General features: G+C 42.2%; 1 protein-coding gene across 13 annotated transcripts in view; it reads left to right on the top strand.

Annotated features, from left to right (window-relative positions):
* The window catches only part of Spire1 (spire type actin nucleation factor 1), a 124,602-nt gene that overhangs the window by 61,794 nt on the left and 44,082 nt on the right, over window positions 1–18,726 (top strand). For 12 of the 13 annotated variants that reach the window (XM_006526206.2, XM_006526205.2, NM_194355.3 and 9 more), the window contains one exon: window positions 5,277–5,402. In XM_006526206.2, the coding sequence (XP_006526269.1) occupies window positions 5,277–5,402 (126 nt within the window). Of the gene's footprint in view, window positions 1–1,843; window positions 1,894–5,276; window positions 5,403–18,726 lie in introns of those variants that run through there. The other variant, NM_176832.2, reaches the window with a different exon arrangement.

Here is an 18,726-nt window from a genome sequence, read left to right as displayed (position 1 = left end):
TCAAAATACAATAAAGAAAGATATAAACATACTTGGAGGCTGGCAGACCAAAACTGACCTAATTCTGTGAAAACCACTAATAAAAAGTGATGTAAAATGTGAAAAATAGAAGGTATTAAATAAGAAGCAAAATTTACATTCTGACAGTGGGTACAGCTTGAGGAGGGGCTGCCCAAAGCATAGAGGAGGCGCGAGCACAACACCAGGCAGCTGTGGCACTGCAGGTTTAGAAGATGAATGGAAGTCTGAGAATTCTTCATCAGCAGCATTATAATGACTTACTAACCATTAGGATGAATTCATTCTACCTATTTTTTAGATTTGAGCCACTATGCTTATGAAAAAATATATTAGTAAAAGTATACTTAAGACATATATATATGTTTGTTTGTTTGTTTGTTTGTTTGTTTGTTTGTTTTTCGAGACAGGGTTTCTCTGTATAGCCCTGGCTGTCCTGGAATTCACTTTGTAGACCAGACTGGCCTCAAACTCAGAAATCTGCCTGCCTCTGCCTCCCGAGTGCTGGGATTAAAGGCGTGCGCCACCACGCCCGGCAGCAAGACATGTTTTATAGACTGGAGGAAAGCCATACCCTTTCCAGTTCTAGTCTTGGTACTTTTGTTTGAGAATATCATAACCTTACTATCTGCTTTTGGTTTCCAATGTTAATCAACCTTATCTATACATTTCTCATTTTTGTGAATATTGTGACTGTTCTTTTCAACTGAATGATAGGGAGGAAATTGCTAAGATGTTTAACAAGTTTTGAAATTTTGAAACAGAAATATCATAAAACCCATTGTTTATGACAATAGAGACAGACATAAGTCTGTGGTCCAGTGGGATTAGTAATGACTAGTTCAGTTCGCAGTGACTGCTTGGCTTTGTTGAAAGAGAAGACAAAGAATTAACTGAGGAAGTATGACTGTTCTTTCTCTTTTTAAAATTATGAGAGTGTGTGTGTGCGTGTGTGTGTGCGTGACACGGGCAGAGAACTACTGTGTAAAGCTGACTAGTTCCTTTACCTTTGCCTGAGTTCTAGGATCACCTTTCCCTGCTGAGCCATCTCACCAAACTGGGATTGCTTTGTTATTGTTAGATGTAGAAACATGAAACTAAGTAGGATCTTATGTTTGTTTTCATTTTAGTGATAAAGATCTCTCTTGGTGTTTTATTCGTGCCTCTTGATTGTACTGGAAAGAAAGAGAATATGCATAGGTTAGGTGTAAATACACATGTAGTTCGAGTTTTGGCTCAGTCTGGGCTCTTTGCTGCTGCTTCTAGAGCCACATAAATTTCACACCCAAGTTTAGACATGTGAGCCTCTTAGGTAAAGAGGCTGGAGAGGTGGCTGAGCAGTGAAGACGCTGCTCATCTTCCGGAGGATCCAGGTCTATAGTAGTCCTAAGTTAGAAGTGTGGCGTTTGTTGGTTTGCTTGTGATGAACATCTCATGCAGGTACTGATTTACTGTCTTACAGAACACATTCTAGGGTTGGGGGTTTAGTTCAGCAGGAGAGCGCTGGGTTTGATCCCCATCTCCAGAAAAAAAAAAAAAAATTAAGGAAATAATTTTGAGTTTGAGTGGGAAATGTTAAATTTGGATATGACATAACTGCACCGAAGGCTCTTGTTAAAGGCCTGGTCTAAATAGACCTGTGGTGCTATTTAGAGGTGATTGAGTCATAAAGGTGCTGTGATGACTTCATCAATGGTTTCGTCCTCTGATGAGATCATAGTTGGATTGGGCTGGAACCAGCAGAGCTGAGCGAGCATGGACTGAAATCCATGAAGCCGGGCCTCGGTGTTTATCCTTGCTCCGTTGTTTTTCTCTGTACTCTGTCACAGCAAAAAGAGTAACACAGGAACCTTCTGCTGAGAAACATGAGAAACGGTAGAGCTACTCCTGACCACCTTTTGTTCTTTTGACTCTACATAGTCTTTTTTTCCCCCTTGATATTCTTTTGTTTGTTTTGAGACAGAGTCTCATTATGTAGCTTTGCCTGACTATTTGGAGCTCACTATGTAGAGCAGGCTGGCTTCAAACTCATAGAGTTCCTTTGGTGTGTGCCACTACACCTTTTGACTATTATAATAAAATAGTATTTTATGGAGCCCAGGCTGGCCTTGACCCTTCTACAGAGTGTAGAATGACCATGAATTCCTGACTTTCCTGTGTCTGCCTACCAAGCTTACCCAGCTCTCTTTTATTCTTTCTTAGAAATTGTTAAAATATAGGGGCTGGAGAGATGGCTCAGTGGTTAAGAGCATTGACTGCTCTTCCAAAGGTCCTGAGTTCAAATCCCAGCAACCACATGGTAGCTCACAACCATCTGTAAGGCGATCTGATGCCCTTTTCCAGTATGTCTGAAGACAGCTACAGTGTACTTACATATAATAAATAAATCTTAAAAAAAATAAATTGTTAAAATATAACTTTTTTCAACAACTATATTAATGTCTAATTTATTAAGAGAAGTTAACAGCTTTTTACTGCAAGAGAAGAACTTTAAAATGTGACTGCTGAGCATGGGTACATAATAGTTATTTTTAGAATCATAACAGTTTTTGGAATCTTAAGAGGAAATCTTTGCAGTAAAATGAAGGGACAAATCACTTTTCATCGTGTTAAGTTGCATTTCTTACTCACAGTCATCTTGGGACAGGAGGACACAGGCAGTACCCGAGTGCACCACCAGCTCTGCCCTCCTTACCACCCTCCGTTCCCGCTTCCCCAGGCCTCTCAAGTGAATGAATTTGGGCTTCAGAACCTAGTAGACGTATGTTTAGAGTCTCCTTGTGGTAACAAAACAAAACAAAAACAAAAAAAAAAACTTGGAAAGAATTTGGGATTACATTGGAGAATGCATTGGACATGTCAAACACACATGTGGCGTGGTAAATGGTAGCTGGCTGTCCAGTGATTTGTTGCTGTGATAAATACCATGACCAATACAACTGGGGGAGGACAGGGTTTGTTTAATCTGACAGGCTACAGTCTGTTGTTGAGGAACTCAGGGCAGTAACTTGAGGCAGAAACCATGGAGGAATGTTGCTTACTGGCTTGCTCCCTCTTAAACAACCCAGACCCACCTGCCTAGGGATTGCAATGCCTGGTATGGAATAGACCCTACGCAATCAGCAGTTAAGACATAGCCACAGACCAGTCTGTTCAAGGCAAGTCTTCAGTTGAGGTTAACTTTTCCCAGGTTACAGTTCTGTCAAGTTGACAGCTGAAATGAATCATGATACTGCTAAAATACCTGAGTTATCAGCACTGTTTAGCAAATCCCCTCCTCCCCCCCCCCCCTTTTCATCTCAGGTAGAACTTTGACACATGTCCTCTCATTTTCTTTCTTCCTTTTTCCAAACTGGAACTCAGTCTTTATTATGTGCATTATTTTCTCCCTCCCTCCCTCCCTCCCTCCCTCCCTCCCTCCCTCCCTCCCACCTTTTTTTCTTTCTTTCTTTCTTTCTTTCTTTCTTTCTTTCTTTCTTTCTTTCTTCACTCTACATACCAATTACAGCCCCTTCTCTCTCTTCCTCCCAATTCCACCACATCCCCCCATTACCATCGCCCCTTCTCAGAGAATGGGAAGTCCTCCATGGGTACCAACCCACCCCAGCATATCAGGTTGAAGTAGGACTAAGCCTATCCTCTCCCACTGAGGCCTGACAAAGCATCCAGCTAGGTGAATGGGATCCAAAGGCAATCAACAGAGTCCAGGACAGCCCCCTCCAATTGTTAGGGATCCCACATGAAGAACCAGCTGCACATCTGCTACAGATGTGTAGGGGGCCTTGCTCCAGCCCGCCCCCTTCATGCTCTTTGGTTGGTGGTTCAGTCTCTGTGAGCCTCCATGAGCCCAGGTTAGTTGACTCTGTAGGTCTTCTTGTGATGTGCTTCACCTCTCCTGCTCACTCAGTCCTGTCTCCCACTCTTCCTCAGGACTACCCAAGCTCTGCCTAATACTTGGCTGTGGGTCTTTACAGGATACTGGATGGAGCCTCTCAGGAGACAGTTTTCCTAGGTTCCTGTCTGCAAGCATAGCAGAGTATTGTTCATAGTGTCAGGGGTTGGCTCTCTCTTAGGAGGTGAGACTTTAGTTGGGACAGTCATTGGTTTTTCTCTCAACCTCTGCTCCATCTTTATTCCTGCTCATCTTGTAGGCAGGACAGATTTTGAGTTTAAGATTTTGTGGGTGAGTTGGTGTCCCCCTCCCTCCACTGGAAGTCCTGTCTGGCTACAGGAGGTGGCCACCAGTCTCCATATCCTCAGTTGCTAGAAGTCTCAGCTAGGATCACCCCCATGGACTCCTGGGAGTTTCTCCCATCTCAGGTCGCTGGTTCATCCTAGGGATACCCCCTGGTTTCCATTCTCTTTCCCAGCCCCCCCACACCTGGTCCCCATCCCTGTTCCACTCTTCACCTCCATCTCCCACCCAGTTCCCTCCCTCCATCCACCGCTGATGTCTGTTTTATTTCTCCTTCTGAGTGAGAGTCAAGCATCTTCCCTTAAGCCCTTCTTGTTACTTGGCTTCTTTGGGTCTGTGGACTGTAACATGGTTGTCCTGTACTTTATGGCTAATGTCCACTTATCAGTGAGTACAAACCATGGGTGTCTTTCTGGGTCTGGGTTACCTCATTTGCCTACAAATTTCATGATGTCTTTGTTTTTAATAGCTGAATAGTATTAACATTGTGTAGATATTCTATACTTTCTTTACCCATTCTTCATTTGAGAGACATCTAGGTTGTTTCCAGTTTCTGGCTGTTAAAAATAAAGCTGCTATGAACATAATTGAGCTAGTGTCTTGGTGGGATGTTAGAGCATCTTTTGGATATATGCCAATATACCCCGTGGTGTAGCTGGGTCTTGAGGTAGAACTACTTCTAATTTTCAAAGAAACCTCCAAATTGATTTCCAAAGTGGTTGTACAAGTTTGCACTCTCACCAGCAATGGAGAAGTGTTCCTGTTGTTCCACATCCTTGCCAGCATGTGCTCAGTTGAGCTTTTGACCTTTGCCACTCTGACATGTATACGATGGAATCGCTCTCATTTTCAAATAGGAGCTAATTCTAGTTAGCTTATCTCTGCTGTTGGGTATCTTTTACTGAACCATTTTTTCCACATGATTGTGTGGAGTGTACCTGTGGTCCTCTGGTACACTGACTCTCAGATGACAGCACATCTAAAAGAAAAACTATAGCTGTGTCTATTTTAATGGTACCTAAAACGCGAGTAATAGCCAAATTCCACTTTTTCTCTTCTACAGATCTGTGCTGCTCACCTCCCAACTGAGTCGGAGGCACCCAATCATTATCAGGCAGTATGTCGGGCCCTGTTCGCAGAAACCATGGAACTGCATACATTTCTGACCAAAATTAAGAGTGCAAAGGAGGTAGGTACAAACATAGACACTGAAATAGGTATCCTGAATTTTCAATATTGTCCATTCTGTGTCTTTTGGTTTGAGCTTTGTTGCTTTCTTCTTTTAAATACAAGGTCTTGCTATATAGCAAGGCTGGCCTTGGACTCATGGTCCTCTTACCTCCGCCTCTCTAATTTAGGACCCCAGGCATGTTCTACCATATATATACTTGACATTGTGGATCTACTTTATAAACAAAAACTTCCTTCTAAATGAAGTAAAGCGTCCAAAGTTGGTTTAGTCTGTTTCCTGTGGTACTGGCTTTCCACCCCATTCTGCATTCTTTTTCTGTCTGTTTTGGGACATATTAGTCCCTCCTTCAGGACGTTGTGGGTAAAGTCTCTGTAAGGCCACGCTCTCTTCTCATTGTTTAGTTGTGGAAGTAGATTCCATTAAAGATTTAGTGAAGGGTACTGGTCAGGTAATCTGAAGGATTCAGCTATTTTGTTTAGTCACCATTTATTAATGTCTAAAGTTTAAAGTGTTACATTCAAAGAGAACTGCTCCAGTTTATTTGTAGAGTCCTATTGTATATTGCACAAATGGTTATGAAGATTCTCTGAGACCTTACAAAAGACTTGGTGGAGAATCCCCCAAGTGAGAGCTCATTTTCTGTGTGACTGGAGTGCAGAGCTGTATAGAGCATTAGGCTAAATGTTTAGGAAGAGGTACCTATGGATGTGTGCGCAAAAAGAGAGAAACTGACCTGTTGCCAAAAATGCAAGTTAAGTAGCCCTAGTAAAAAGTAGGTGATCCATCACACCAAGTCACACCTCTGTGAGTCCGCTGTGTGGGTGCAGACAACAGTTAAGCCTGCCTGCTCTGCCTGGGTGTTGTTCCTAGCAGTGTTAATGACAGGCCAGGGAAACCTGTGCTTTTTAAATACATGGTGATCAACTGGACTCAAGAGGAAAGTTGTCAGATGAGTGCAAAAAGGGTGGACTGAGTTATTGAAGACCGTTATACCTATGTAGCTACAGACGCAGGCAGTGCTCAGTGCAGAGGAGCCCCCAGGGGAGCAGCTCAAGCCTGCGCTCACCAGAGCGCCAGAGAGGAGGAAAGATGAAGGTTTGTAAGGCTGTCCCGGCCTAACCCTTCCCAGAGCATTTTTTCAGACTTGTACAGTAAATTGAAGGCGTTTTAAACTCTTTCCAGTACTAACATTCTCAGTAGAGATTGTTGAATTAAAGAGCAGTAAGCATTTTTAGCACTGTACTCCACTAGTTCGAAAACCTTTTTACTTTTTGATTAAACTTTGCTTTCTCAAAAGAAATGGAATCATTCCTGAGGGGGACTCCCTCAGAAGGAGCACTCACTCAGAAGCTGACTGAGTGCTCCTCCTGCCTCCATGTGTGCACCTGAGGGGGACCGCTGAGTGAGTGTTCCTCCTGCCTCCATGTGTGCGCCTGCACATACATTTCTTTTCTTTTCTCTTCTTCTTCTTTTTGTTGTTTTTGTTTTTGTTTTTGTTTTGAGACAGTGTTTCTCTGCATAGCCCTGACTGTAGACCAGGATGCCTCGAACTCAGAAATCCGCCTGCCTCTGTTTTCCAAGTGCTGGGATTAAAGGCATGCACCACCACTGCCGGGCTGCACACACATTTCAAAAAGAAGAAATACATTATGTTATTTGCAGGGGAAAGATGTAATGAGGAGCTTATCACATATATGGTAAAATAGTTCAGAATCATAGAGACAAGAATCATCTATTCTCTTTTATATACAGAATTTAGAAGGGAAAGGGGGAAAAAAGACATGAAAATAAATGGAAGCCAAGCATGGTTGTTGTAATTCCAGCACTGGGACAGCTGGGACAAGAAAATTGTTGCAGGTTCAAAGCCAGCCTGGCCTATGTTGCTAATACTAGGCCAGCCAAATGGTACAAAGCAAGACCCTAGTGGCTTGTTTTAAAATGTCATAATGAAATCCATTGCTTTGTAGTAGTTGTTAAATTTTTTGCTGTTGTCAGTCTCATTGTTTAGCCCTAGCTGACCTGGAACTTGCTCACATAGGCTACGCCAGCCTTGAGATCACTGACACCCTCCTGCCTCTGTCTCTTTTCCATGACTGTCTAAATGCTAATTGTTAAAAGTTTCTTTACTGTTGCTGAATGATGGTGTATTAGTGTCTATTTCTATTCTGCTGTCCTTCCTGCTGGGGCCTACTATTTCAGACCTCCAGCATTTCTTTCCGGGATGATAGCCATGGTATCCCCACCAGTCTTGTCTTTGTGTCCTCAGATTCCAATTGGAAACTGGAATGATCCTGCAGGAATATAGATGAGACCACAGCCCTCCTGGCTCAACCCTTCCCAGATCTCAGAGTGCTTAGAGTAGAAGCAAGGGTCTTTAAGGCAGCCTGACGTTCCTCTAATGTCCAGGAGTAGTTAGGCCAGTGGGAGGAGAAGGGAAAGGGTGTGCACAAGTGATTTCAGAAATGATCATGGCAAGAGAGAGAACTCCAAACACATCTGAGAACACAGGCTGCTTTCTGACCAGATTGCCCATTCCTGTCTCTGGGTCTCAGATTCTCTCGAGTGTAGCAGAGAAGTCTCCATGAACTTACAGCTCCTCCCTCTCAGGACAGGCTAGCTAGCATTCCCTTCCCTGGCTCCTTCCTTTTCTCTATACTTCCCAAGGCTTCCTTGCAGGCTTTTGGATGCAGCCATGTCCCTGGAACTGCTCTCAGTAGGCTGAGTGGAGGGGACTTGAACTCCAGGGTCCCAGTCTTACATAGTAGGGTGCTCCTACCTCACCCTCCCTTACCACCCTGAAAAGCTGATACAGAAGTGGGAGGACATGAGTCACAGCACCTCAGCTTGCAGACTAGTGGCTTCTTTTTTGGTCACTTCTCCATCTCACTTTCACCTTTGTTGCTCCCCACCACCATCCAAGCAGAGAGCTTCTCCTGTCTCAGTCAGAAACGGGAAGTTAGACTTGCAAAGGCTCATATAGTCATGAGGCCTGTACCAAGGATGGAGTAGTAGGGCTTCATCACGCTGCACTCATTATGCCTTCCTCAGTGCCATATCAGTCTTAGCTTATGGGAAAAATATGCACAGAGACATTTTAAGTGCACATCCAAACTCTTATACATTTTCATTTTGTATAAGCTTGACTCTCAAATGCATGTCTCGTAAAATTTTTGATTATTATATCCTATTTCAACCTATGTTACATTTTAAATTTGAGACAGGTTTTTACAAAAAAGCAGCTGAGTGCTATAAATGTGTCGATTAAATTTTAGACTGTTGCAGGTCTTCATAGAAACCACAGATTTAACTTGTAAATTGGTGAGTTAACTATCCCACCCAATATGGACATAGCTTGGCAGTAAAAATAAGTGCTTTCTTTTACAATCTAGTGGTAGATGACTCCCATAAAGAAAATGTTTATTTCCTGAAAAACAAAAACAAACAACAAAACCCAACGGTAATAGTTGAATAATGGATAGGGGCGATAATTGAATAATATGAATTATTATTTTCTTTAGGTTGGGAAACTGAGGCAGGAAAACTGCAAATTCTAGGTCTGTTTGTGCTATAGAGTGAGTTCAAGGTCAGCCTAGGAAATTTAGCAAGACCTTATCTGAAAATTAGAAATTAAAATTTAAAAAGGGGGTATAGTTTAATGGGTTCTCAGCACCACAGAAACAACGGAAAACTGTTGTAAGTCCTGTAAAGTAATTTTTATTATCCTAATTTCTGTTTTCTAAGTGATTAAATATATATAAAAGGACAATTTTTCCCCCTAGGGCATTTTGAGACAGGTGATCTTGTTTTAAAGCAAGGATTGTCTTTACATTGTCAGAGCAGTTGCAGAGTTGATATCTCAGGTGGTCTTTTTAGATGTGTTTCCCTGGCTGCTTCCTACAGTTACCATAAGAATAGAAGGTCTGGGGGGTGGGTGGGTATGGGGGACTTTTGGTATAGCATTGGAAATGTAAATGAGCTAAATACCTAATAAAAAATGGAAAGAAAAAAAAAAGAATAGAAGGTCTGTCATTGATACTGTTTGTTTGTTTTTGGTAAACTAGCATGACTCTTTGGAGAGCATTAGCCCTAAGTTGTCAGGAGGCGAAGAAGGAGGAGCCATATGCAGCAGCAGGAATTGCACATGCTCACTCCACAGCCCCTCCCGTCCTCTGCTGGCCAAGGCACTACTTGATTTTTATTAGGTTTTTGTTGTTTTGTTTTGTTTTAAGTTCTTATTGTAGAACAGTTTTGTATTTGCAGAAGAAAAATTCAAAGCCTCTCCATGCAAAAACTCAGTTTTTATCGCTTGGAGACCAGTTCTTGTAGCCTGGGTAGCTTGATCTTCCCACTTTGATCCTAGCAAAGTTCCGGTTGGTAAGTCCCGTTGCCCTTTGCTTCCCATCTCTCTGTGTAGATAAGAAGAGTGCTTCTGAACCTCAGTAGAGTAGTGGCGATAGACAGAGTTAGGGTTAGCCTTTGTTTGTTTGTTTGTTTGTTTGTTTGTTTGTTTATGCTTTTTAGAAGACGAGGCATCTTTATGTAGTCCTGGCTGGCCTGTAGACCAGGCTGGCCTTTCATCACCTTGACCCATCAGCCTTTATATCTGAAACAGCAAGTTCTAGTCCAGTAAGAAACCCTGTCTCACAAAATAAGGTAGAAAGTGACGTATGAGAAGCAATGAAGGAGCTTGGCGTTACGGTGAAAGTTGGACAGGATGCGGTAACTGTTTCTAGGTAGGCATTCGAGGGAGGGAGGGAGGGAGGGAGCAGGTACTAGACTTTAGGAGAACCAGGAACCTAGGTACAATGATTCCATTCCCAGAGCAGTTACTTAATGTGTGTGCTATGTACAGGTGCTACATTCCATCATTTAGTCCTTATGGATTCTGTGCTAGATCCTGTCCTACGGGATTCGTGCACACTCATTCACTCAGTCATCACGGGAGGCCATGTGTTAAGTGCACTTGTTATTTCCTCTTTCCGTGAAGGTGAACAGGATGAATTTGGCCCAGTCTCATAGCTCTCTAAGCAGGAGTGTTAGTCTAGGAGAGAGCCAAGCACAATGTGAGACCTCGGAGGGTGCATGCTGGAGCTGGTCCACGACAGGGGTGCTGAGCAGAGTGAGTGGAAGCAGCCTGAGTGAGGCTAGGAGGAAAGAGCAGGCAGGGAGACCACAGGAAGGCAGGTCCCTTCAGACTGACGGACCACTGTCAGGAGAGCACTTCATGCGGGGGCTTCACAGGGGACGCCAGGCATGTGAAGTGAGTTGGGCCTTAGTCGCTCTCCTTTTGAGACTGCTTATACTGTGAGTGCTTTCTCTGGCCTCTATGTATGTTTGGGACTTAGACCTTTCAATGAATTTGTTTGGTGTATGTGGATCAGTTCCTCTGTGTTTCGTCAGGTTGTAGGCCTCTGACTACACGCAGGTCACTTTGTCTCCATGGAGATGCCATGGACCCCCTTCTGGGCAGTGACAAAGAAGATGAACTTGCATCCTAGGGATGTTCTTCTCTTTGGTGCTCCTATGACTAGACTGAAAATAAAGCACTTGCAAAATACAGTTAGGGAGAGGACCAAGGAGACAGGCCAGTTAGTAAAGTGCTGACACCCGAGAGTAAGCCCTGTAGCCCATGCTTAACTCTGGAGGCTTTGGCTCATGAGTTTGTAATTCCAGATGGATCCCTGAGACCAACACAGTAAGCAAGACCTGTCTCAGTAAAACCAAGTGGGTGACTCCTGAGGAACCTCCGCCTGGTTTGATTGCTGCTCTGCATCACAAATGTACACATGCCAACCTACAGGAGCACACCCAGACAAAAAAATGAAATACTACTAGTCTTTATTCAGCTTTCCAGAAATGAAACTGCTTTATTTTAAAAATAGACATCTCGATGAGTCTGTGTTCATCAGGGAACTTGGGCTAGAGAGTAGGATGAGGGAGGAGGCAAGCTCCAGCTTTCTGTGATTGGTGCTTCCAGGCCAGTGCTATGCATTCTGTAGAGTCGAGGAAGGGAGAAAGTTTATGCTCCCTTTAGTCCTGTGTTCCCTTCTGAAGGTCTACACTGGGGCTGGAGAAATGGCTGAGCAGTTAAGAGAGCAGCTCTCTCTTTTAGAGGGCCTGAGTTTGGTTTCCAGCACTCACAACTGGTGGCTCACAACCACCTGTAACTGCAACACCAGGTGGATCTTAAACTGCTAGCCCTATGGACAAACTTACCCATGTGCACATGTCCACACATACATATAATTAAAAATAAAATAGGCCAGGCATGGTGGCGCATGCCTTTAATCCCAGCACTTGGGAGGCAGAGGCAGGAAGATTTCTGAGTTCGAGGCCAGCCTGGTCTACAAAGTGAGTTCCAGGACAGCCAGAGCTATACAGAGAAACCCTGTCTTGAAAAACCAAAATAAATAAATAAATAAAATAATTCTTTTTAAAAAGGGATAAAGACTATACTTACTGTAGATAAAAAGCTAGAATTTAGATTTATGATTATCAATCTTTGACCCATAATTCTTTTGTATTCAACAGTTTATTTTATTTTTGCTGTGCATGTATGTAAGGGACCATGTGTATTCAGTGCTTGCAGAGCACAGAGAAGGGCATTAGAGTCCCTGGAACTGGAGGTGCACACAGTTGTGTGCCACTACATTCTAGGTGCTCAGAACCAAATGCAGGGCCTCTGCAAGAACCACAAGTGCTGAGCCATCTCTTTAGCCCAAATCCAAAAGTTTTAATCTCATAGATCTCATGAAAGGAGCCTGGAGCTACAACTTCTGTGTCTCCCTTGCCCTCCCTTTTAAAAACTTGTTTAGCTGTCTCTCTTCTTGCTTGGGAGATGTTAAGTGTCTCTCTCCCTGAACCTGGAGCTAGGCTGCTGGCCAGTAAGCCCCAGCACCCATCTGTCTCTGGCCTCCTAAGTGCTGAAGTTACAGGGATATACCCTACTGTACCCAGCTTTTTATGTGAGTTCTAGAGATTTTCACTCAGATATTCATGCTTGTGCAACAAATGTTTTTACCCACTGGTCCATCTCCTTCCCCCAAGGACATGTGTTTTTCAAGGATTGATTGATTGATTGGTTTGAACTTTACAAATTAGAAGATGTAAGTATATAATAGTTTTGTTATTAAAAAGAACAGTGTTAAATTGTTCACTTTTGACTTCCAATGTGTTATAAGAAAAGTAAATAGGCTTTCTTGGTCTTTCATATCTCAGGTTTTTTCCTAAAGTTGTCCTAGAGAAGGAAATACTTTTCTTCTGGGTCAATACTACCAGTTTCTACTGTTTAAAGAAATGGGATTATTTAGTGTTGAGGAGATGGTTTGGTCAGGAAGGACTTGCTACGCATCCATGAGGACCTGAGGTGAGAGTCTCAGCACTCAGGCATGGTGGTGTGTGGTGTGTGCCTGTAACACTAGCACTTGGTAAGTGGAGACAGGAGAGCCCTGGACTTGCTGGGCAGCCAGTCCTGCCCAGTCGGGGAGCTCCAGGTTCAGTGAGACACTTTTTCTCAAAACCTGGGGAAAGGATGGAGGAGGACCCCAGACACTGACCCGTGCTCCCTACACACACACACACATCCATGCTCACCTACGCCGTGTGTGCACACACCCAGCATGCAAACCCTCCAGAAATCATAGCTTTGTTCTAATGTCTTGACTTTCAGATGTTGAAACAATTCTCACATGTGACTTTGTAAAAACTTGTCATCAAGTTCTTCCAAATGGCTTAATGTCGTAAGTTAGGCAAAACCCTAAGATGGGAAGGTTACTTCTAGATGTCAGTTAGCATTAATTACTAATAGTTCACCAGGCTATGAAGTTCTGGGATGAAGAATTAAATGAAGAATAAGAATGGATCCTTGGGGATTTTTTCAGATTTTATATCCACACTTTATACTGTGTGATCACAGTTACTACTGAGAAGTGCTACATTATGTGACTTACAAACATACAGACTTACATGGATGGTTTACCCAGTCTTGTGTACAGAATCATGACTTCAGGATGAAATCTTTGATCACAGTTTATATTGAATATGACTATGACTAAAATATCTTAAAATAGAACTTTTATATGCATATGTGTAATGCTTTAGACAGCATATTTGGAATTGGCTCAACTACTTATGAAATGGCTTTTATCTGGCTCATAAATACTGTAACTACATTTTAAAATTTGAAAGTTGGCTTTTCAGAAAATCAAATGTAAATATTTTCAATCTTACCATCTCTGGTCAAGCAAAGAGCCAAAGCTAGCTGTGTCATACATAGTGCAGACTACATGTTAACTCACACTGAGATGCATGTTAGCGATCCGATTGCTGCTTGAATAGATTCAGAGGAATAAAGCCACAGACATCTGTCTCTCATACACTGAGGAGCATTGTAATCATCTGCTCCCTCTCCTTGCCTCTCCCCCCTCAGGCCTGTTCCCCACTTGCCTCTCCCCCCCTCAGGCCTGTTCCCAACACTTCCAGCTATACAACTGTGGCGTTTAAGTTGGCTAGAAATTTATTCCCAGTCCTAAAGTGGATTTATATCACTCCAAATGGTGAACACACCACTTTCTGGCAGACAGAGTCACCACCAGATGTCTGTGTGAATGGTAGCCTCTTGTTCATTTTAAGTAGATCATTCATCATTTGTAACCCTCGGGGTCCTTGTTGCTGTGTGTGTTGTTTTCTTTTGTTGTAAATGTCAGTGTACATGAGAGTGCTCACTTTACCAACAAGGTTTAGACAATCTCTGCCCAGAGTGTCCTTGCTCTTGTCACTACTATCCTGCTGTGAAAGTGTGTCTCAATACTCTGTTGAAAGATGATGAAAGAGCTCTTCCAAGACCCATGCATAGAGGAAATGACATGTGGATGAAAGTGGTTGCCACAATGAGAAAAACAGTGACCTTTAAACTGTAAGAGAGACTTAATCAAGAGGGGCACTTACATAGGAACTGACATTGAGCCTGCTGAAATGAATTGTACTCTTGAATATTTGGTGTATGTGTGATGTACAAACTATATTTTATTTATTTGTTTTGAAGATGCCAGTAACCAAATATGTTGTCATAGCGATCTAATTGCTAGCTGAGAATGGTTTCACCAGCAATGGGAAGAGTTAATTGGCATGTGTGCACCCCCAATTAGAGTTTTCTCACTGCCTTCCAAGCATAGGCTGGCAGCTGTCATTACATTTGTGCAAGAAAACAGTTCATTGAGAAGTTAAAATAGACTAGAGGACAGAAGCTCATCTCTGAAATAGACCAATTTGTAGCTTATTTCCAAATAAGTCGATTTCTTCTTCTTTTTTTTGCTAACTAGACAGCAGCCAGAAGTTTCAAGTCACATATCTGATCAAACTCGTACAATGTAATATTTATAGACTCACAACCAGTTTGTTGATTTGTCCTGAGTCAAGATTTTAATTTCACGAAAATATTAGAAAAGAGGTACAGCTGGTGAAACAAGATCTGTTAAGTGTAAACATTTTTATTGGTGAAATGTGGCTTCATAACCAGATCCTTGCATGCTCTCGGCTGGCTCACACCTACCACCTACTTGGCTACTACGTCTCTGCCTAGGAACCAGCCTGTATGAAAATCTAAGAGTTCTTTTGTTGTTGTTGTTTTGTTTGTTTTGTTTGTTTGTTTGGTTGGTTTTTGGAGGGAAGGTTTCTCTGTGTAGCCCTATCTGTCCTGGAACTCACTCTGTAGACCAGACTGGCCTCAAACTCAGATCTGCCTGCTTCTGCCTCCCAGATTAAAGGCATAGGCCACCACCATTTGGCTAAACTCTAAAAGTTTTTATTGTGACCATTCTACAAGTGATAAAATCAATTGAAGATTGGAGCATTTAGAGCTAAGACATGTAAAGTCACACAGCTAGAGAGCATCTGGTAACCATGTGTACTGCTGCTCTTAAGACACAAGAAGTTCTTGAGCCAGTCTTTAAATTAATATTATATTTTAATATTACTATTATAAATAAGTACAATGCTAATATTATATTTAATATTATTTTAAAAACATATATTTTTCTTAGCAGTAGGCAGGTAAGAACTTGATCCCAGTAAAATGAAGGCAGAAGTGTAAAGACACATATTCAGTCAGAAATATGTAAGAGAAGAAGAAGAACTAACAAGGGGAGAATGGAGAGTGAGCCATGGCAGGATTTAAAGCAATAGAGTTTGGAGTGAATATATCTAACTACTGCTTCTCATGCGATTCCACCCCAAGACTAAACATCATAGAAGCAGAAACTACTATCGCTGGAATTACATGAGCATATTGAGTCATGACTTTTAGTTGCTAGGCCTCTGCTGCATCTGCATAATCCAGCATTTTGCTCTGCTGTGCCTCCTGAGTTTTGTAACCTTTTAGTTTATGGTTATTGAGCAAACTGTAGTGCTTGCTATGGGATAAACCTTTAAATGACAGGAAGAACATGATAGAACAAACTTAATTCCTGTTGGATCTGAGCAGCCCTATGCAGAACCCTGAGCCCCATGTGAGTTATGTGCTGGCAAAGGAGTATTGGTTAGATTTTTCTCAGGCACTGAGATTTCAAGTCAGTTCGTTTTGATGCTGGTTGAGTCTTGCTTGCCTGATTAGTATTGTAATTATAACCAAACACAATGGGTTCTTTCTTGGTGACTGCAAAGCCAATAAGCACAGCTAGCTCAAAGAATAGAGGTTGCAGATAAGTTCATTACCTACACCCAGCCAGGAGACCACGGCAGTTGTTCTGAAAGCAGCAAGTACCTTTCAGACAAAGGAAGCATGCAGACTTTATTCAGGGAGCCTGAACAGACTTATGTATAAAGGCACCTCTGAGCTTGCTGTATTAGGAAGTGATACTACTGATGGAGCGTGTTCAGCCCAGAGTCATGAGGCACACACACCATATTGAACTCAGTGGTAGACAAGAACACTTCTGGGTATGTTAGCTTGCTTTATAAAGATGGCAGATGGGAACTCTTAGGGGCACACTTAACTTTTTCCAAAAAGTCTTTAGCTGAAACAAAATGAAAGGATACTTTAAAGGTGTGCTCACATACAAATTTGCCTTTAAGAACCCAGCCTCCTGTGCTGCTGGCATAATTACTTCATTCTTCTTAGAAATGTATTTCCTTTTTATTATTCATTTATTACCTATTGGCTGAATGTAACACTTAAACATAGTATGAGCTCAAGCTAAGTATTTTCCTGAGCAGGTACATTTCTATCCCCCAATTTTTCCATAGGATGTTGAGTTTAAAAACCAGAGATTTCCTTTGAATTATTTTCCCTCTGATTGAATTTGTTCCAGTTAAAGTTGACTTGTTAAAGAGCTGTTGAAGAGATTTAAGCATTTTATCATTCTTGCTTTAAAGTATCTTAATTTATTATTGAACAATTACTAAGTGCCAGTCCTGTACAGAGAACTGTGTTACATATTGGAGAATCCTATCACTAAACAAAGTAAATGGTTAAAAATTTGCTGGTCTTGTTACAGGAGGTAGACAGAAAACACACAAAACCAGTGTATTGCACAGATTTGTAAGGGCAAGGTGTCCTTTGAAAACAGTGGACTAGGTTAAATCCTAGAAGCGGGATGTGGCTTACCTGTGAGGTTAGGATTGTGAGCTGTTAGGTTATAGAGAAGATGACATTGGAGAGGCTCTCAAGGACAGGAAAGACGTTCCTTGGTGGGTATCTGAGGTGAGCTGAGGGAGTCCTCAGCAGTTACTGAAAGGCAGCAGGAAAAGGGCTTCTTCTTTGCTGGTCGTGGTGGCGCACGCCTTTAATCCCAGCACTCGGGAGGCAGAGGCAGGAGGATTTCTGAGTTCGAGGCCAGCATGCTCTACAGAGTGAGTTCCAGAACAGCCAGAGCTAGACAGAGAAACCCTGTCTCGAAAACCCAAAAAAAAAAAAAAAAAAAAAGAAAAGAAAAGGGCTTCTTCCAGCCCAATGCCCTAGGCAGTTCTGTTGGTCTATAAGGTAAGGCCCCAGGCTACCCAGAAGCAGTCCTTCTCCTAAACCTCATTTGTTCTGTCATTGTACTTTAATAACACTACAGACTCTTTCTTTAGAGGCTCTTTCTTTTTCAGACCCACCCGCAGTATAAAATAAGACATGGAGGCTGCTGATAAAGTTTAAAGCTTAGGCCTTTTGCTAGGGCAGTCTCCCAGCTAGTTTATCTAACTTAACACTACTATTAAGTAGTGTCACACTAGCCTATGACCTGCCATGTGGCCAACTCTATACCTCTCTGCTCTGCTCTGGTCCATGCCTGTTCCCCTCCAAGTCCACTCTGGATTTCTTACTTCTGCTTTCTTCTCTCTGTGTCACTCCTCTGCCCATAAGTTTTGCTCCCTACTTCCTGCCCTTCTGTTGGCCTTGAGATCTTTATTACAACCAGTCAGTAACGAGGTAACCTCTGATACATTCCTAGATTGCTTTTAGGCAGGTGAAGAAGGATGGATATTTAGAAATAGAAAACCCATATAAATGACAATACCATAATCCTGCCAGTTGTTTGGGACCCACATGAAGACCAAGCTGCACATCTGTTACATATGTGCAGGGAGGCCTAGGTCTAGCCTGTGTATGTTCTTTGGTTATTGGTATTACAGACCTAAATAGAAAATTCTCAACAGAGGAATCTCAGATGACCTAGAAACACTTAACGAAATGTTCAAAGTTCTTAGTCATCAAGGAAATGCAAATCAAAGCATCTCTGAGGTTCCATCTTACACCCATCAGAATGGCTAAGATCAAATACTCAAGTGATAGCACATGCTAGGAAGGATGTGGGGCAAGGAGAACACTGCTAGAAACAACCTAGATGTGGCTCAACTGGAGAATCAATAATGAAAATATGGTATAGCTATACAATGGAATACTATTCAGCTATTAAAAACAGATTTTTAAAAAAATACCTAATTTGGGGGGAAGAAGCAGAGTTTTTAAATATCAGAAATACTTTTCTCTAGGCTGACATCTGGCATGTCTTAAATGATAGAGAATGGAAAATTTTGATTTAATAATAATAATTCCTATTCAAATTTTGATGTAAGATCATGCTACTTTTTGGAAAGACCAGTTAGTAGTCATAAATTTTGTTATTTCCTTGAGTGTTACTAGAATTCTAAGTATTCCTGGAGGTTCCTTTTAATGAATTACTTAGAACTGGACCTAGCTATCTCATGAGGACTCTCAGCCAGGGTGAGGTGGGCGGGTTTGTTGGTAACAGGTGACCACTTTTGTCATCTGCATCATCCAGCGTATCCGCATCCCTTTGCCTGCTCCTCACTCATTGCAGAGAGGCCATGGACGTGGGAG

This window comes from Mus musculus, chromosome 18 (genome assembly GCF_000001635.26).
Source record: "Mus musculus strain C57BL/6J chromosome 18, GRCm38.p6 C57BL/6J".
In the NCBI taxonomy this organism is placed as follows: Eukaryota; Metazoa; Chordata; class Mammalia; order Rodentia; family Muridae; genus Mus; species Mus musculus.
This window is presented reverse-complemented; position numbering and strand designations above follow the sequence as displayed.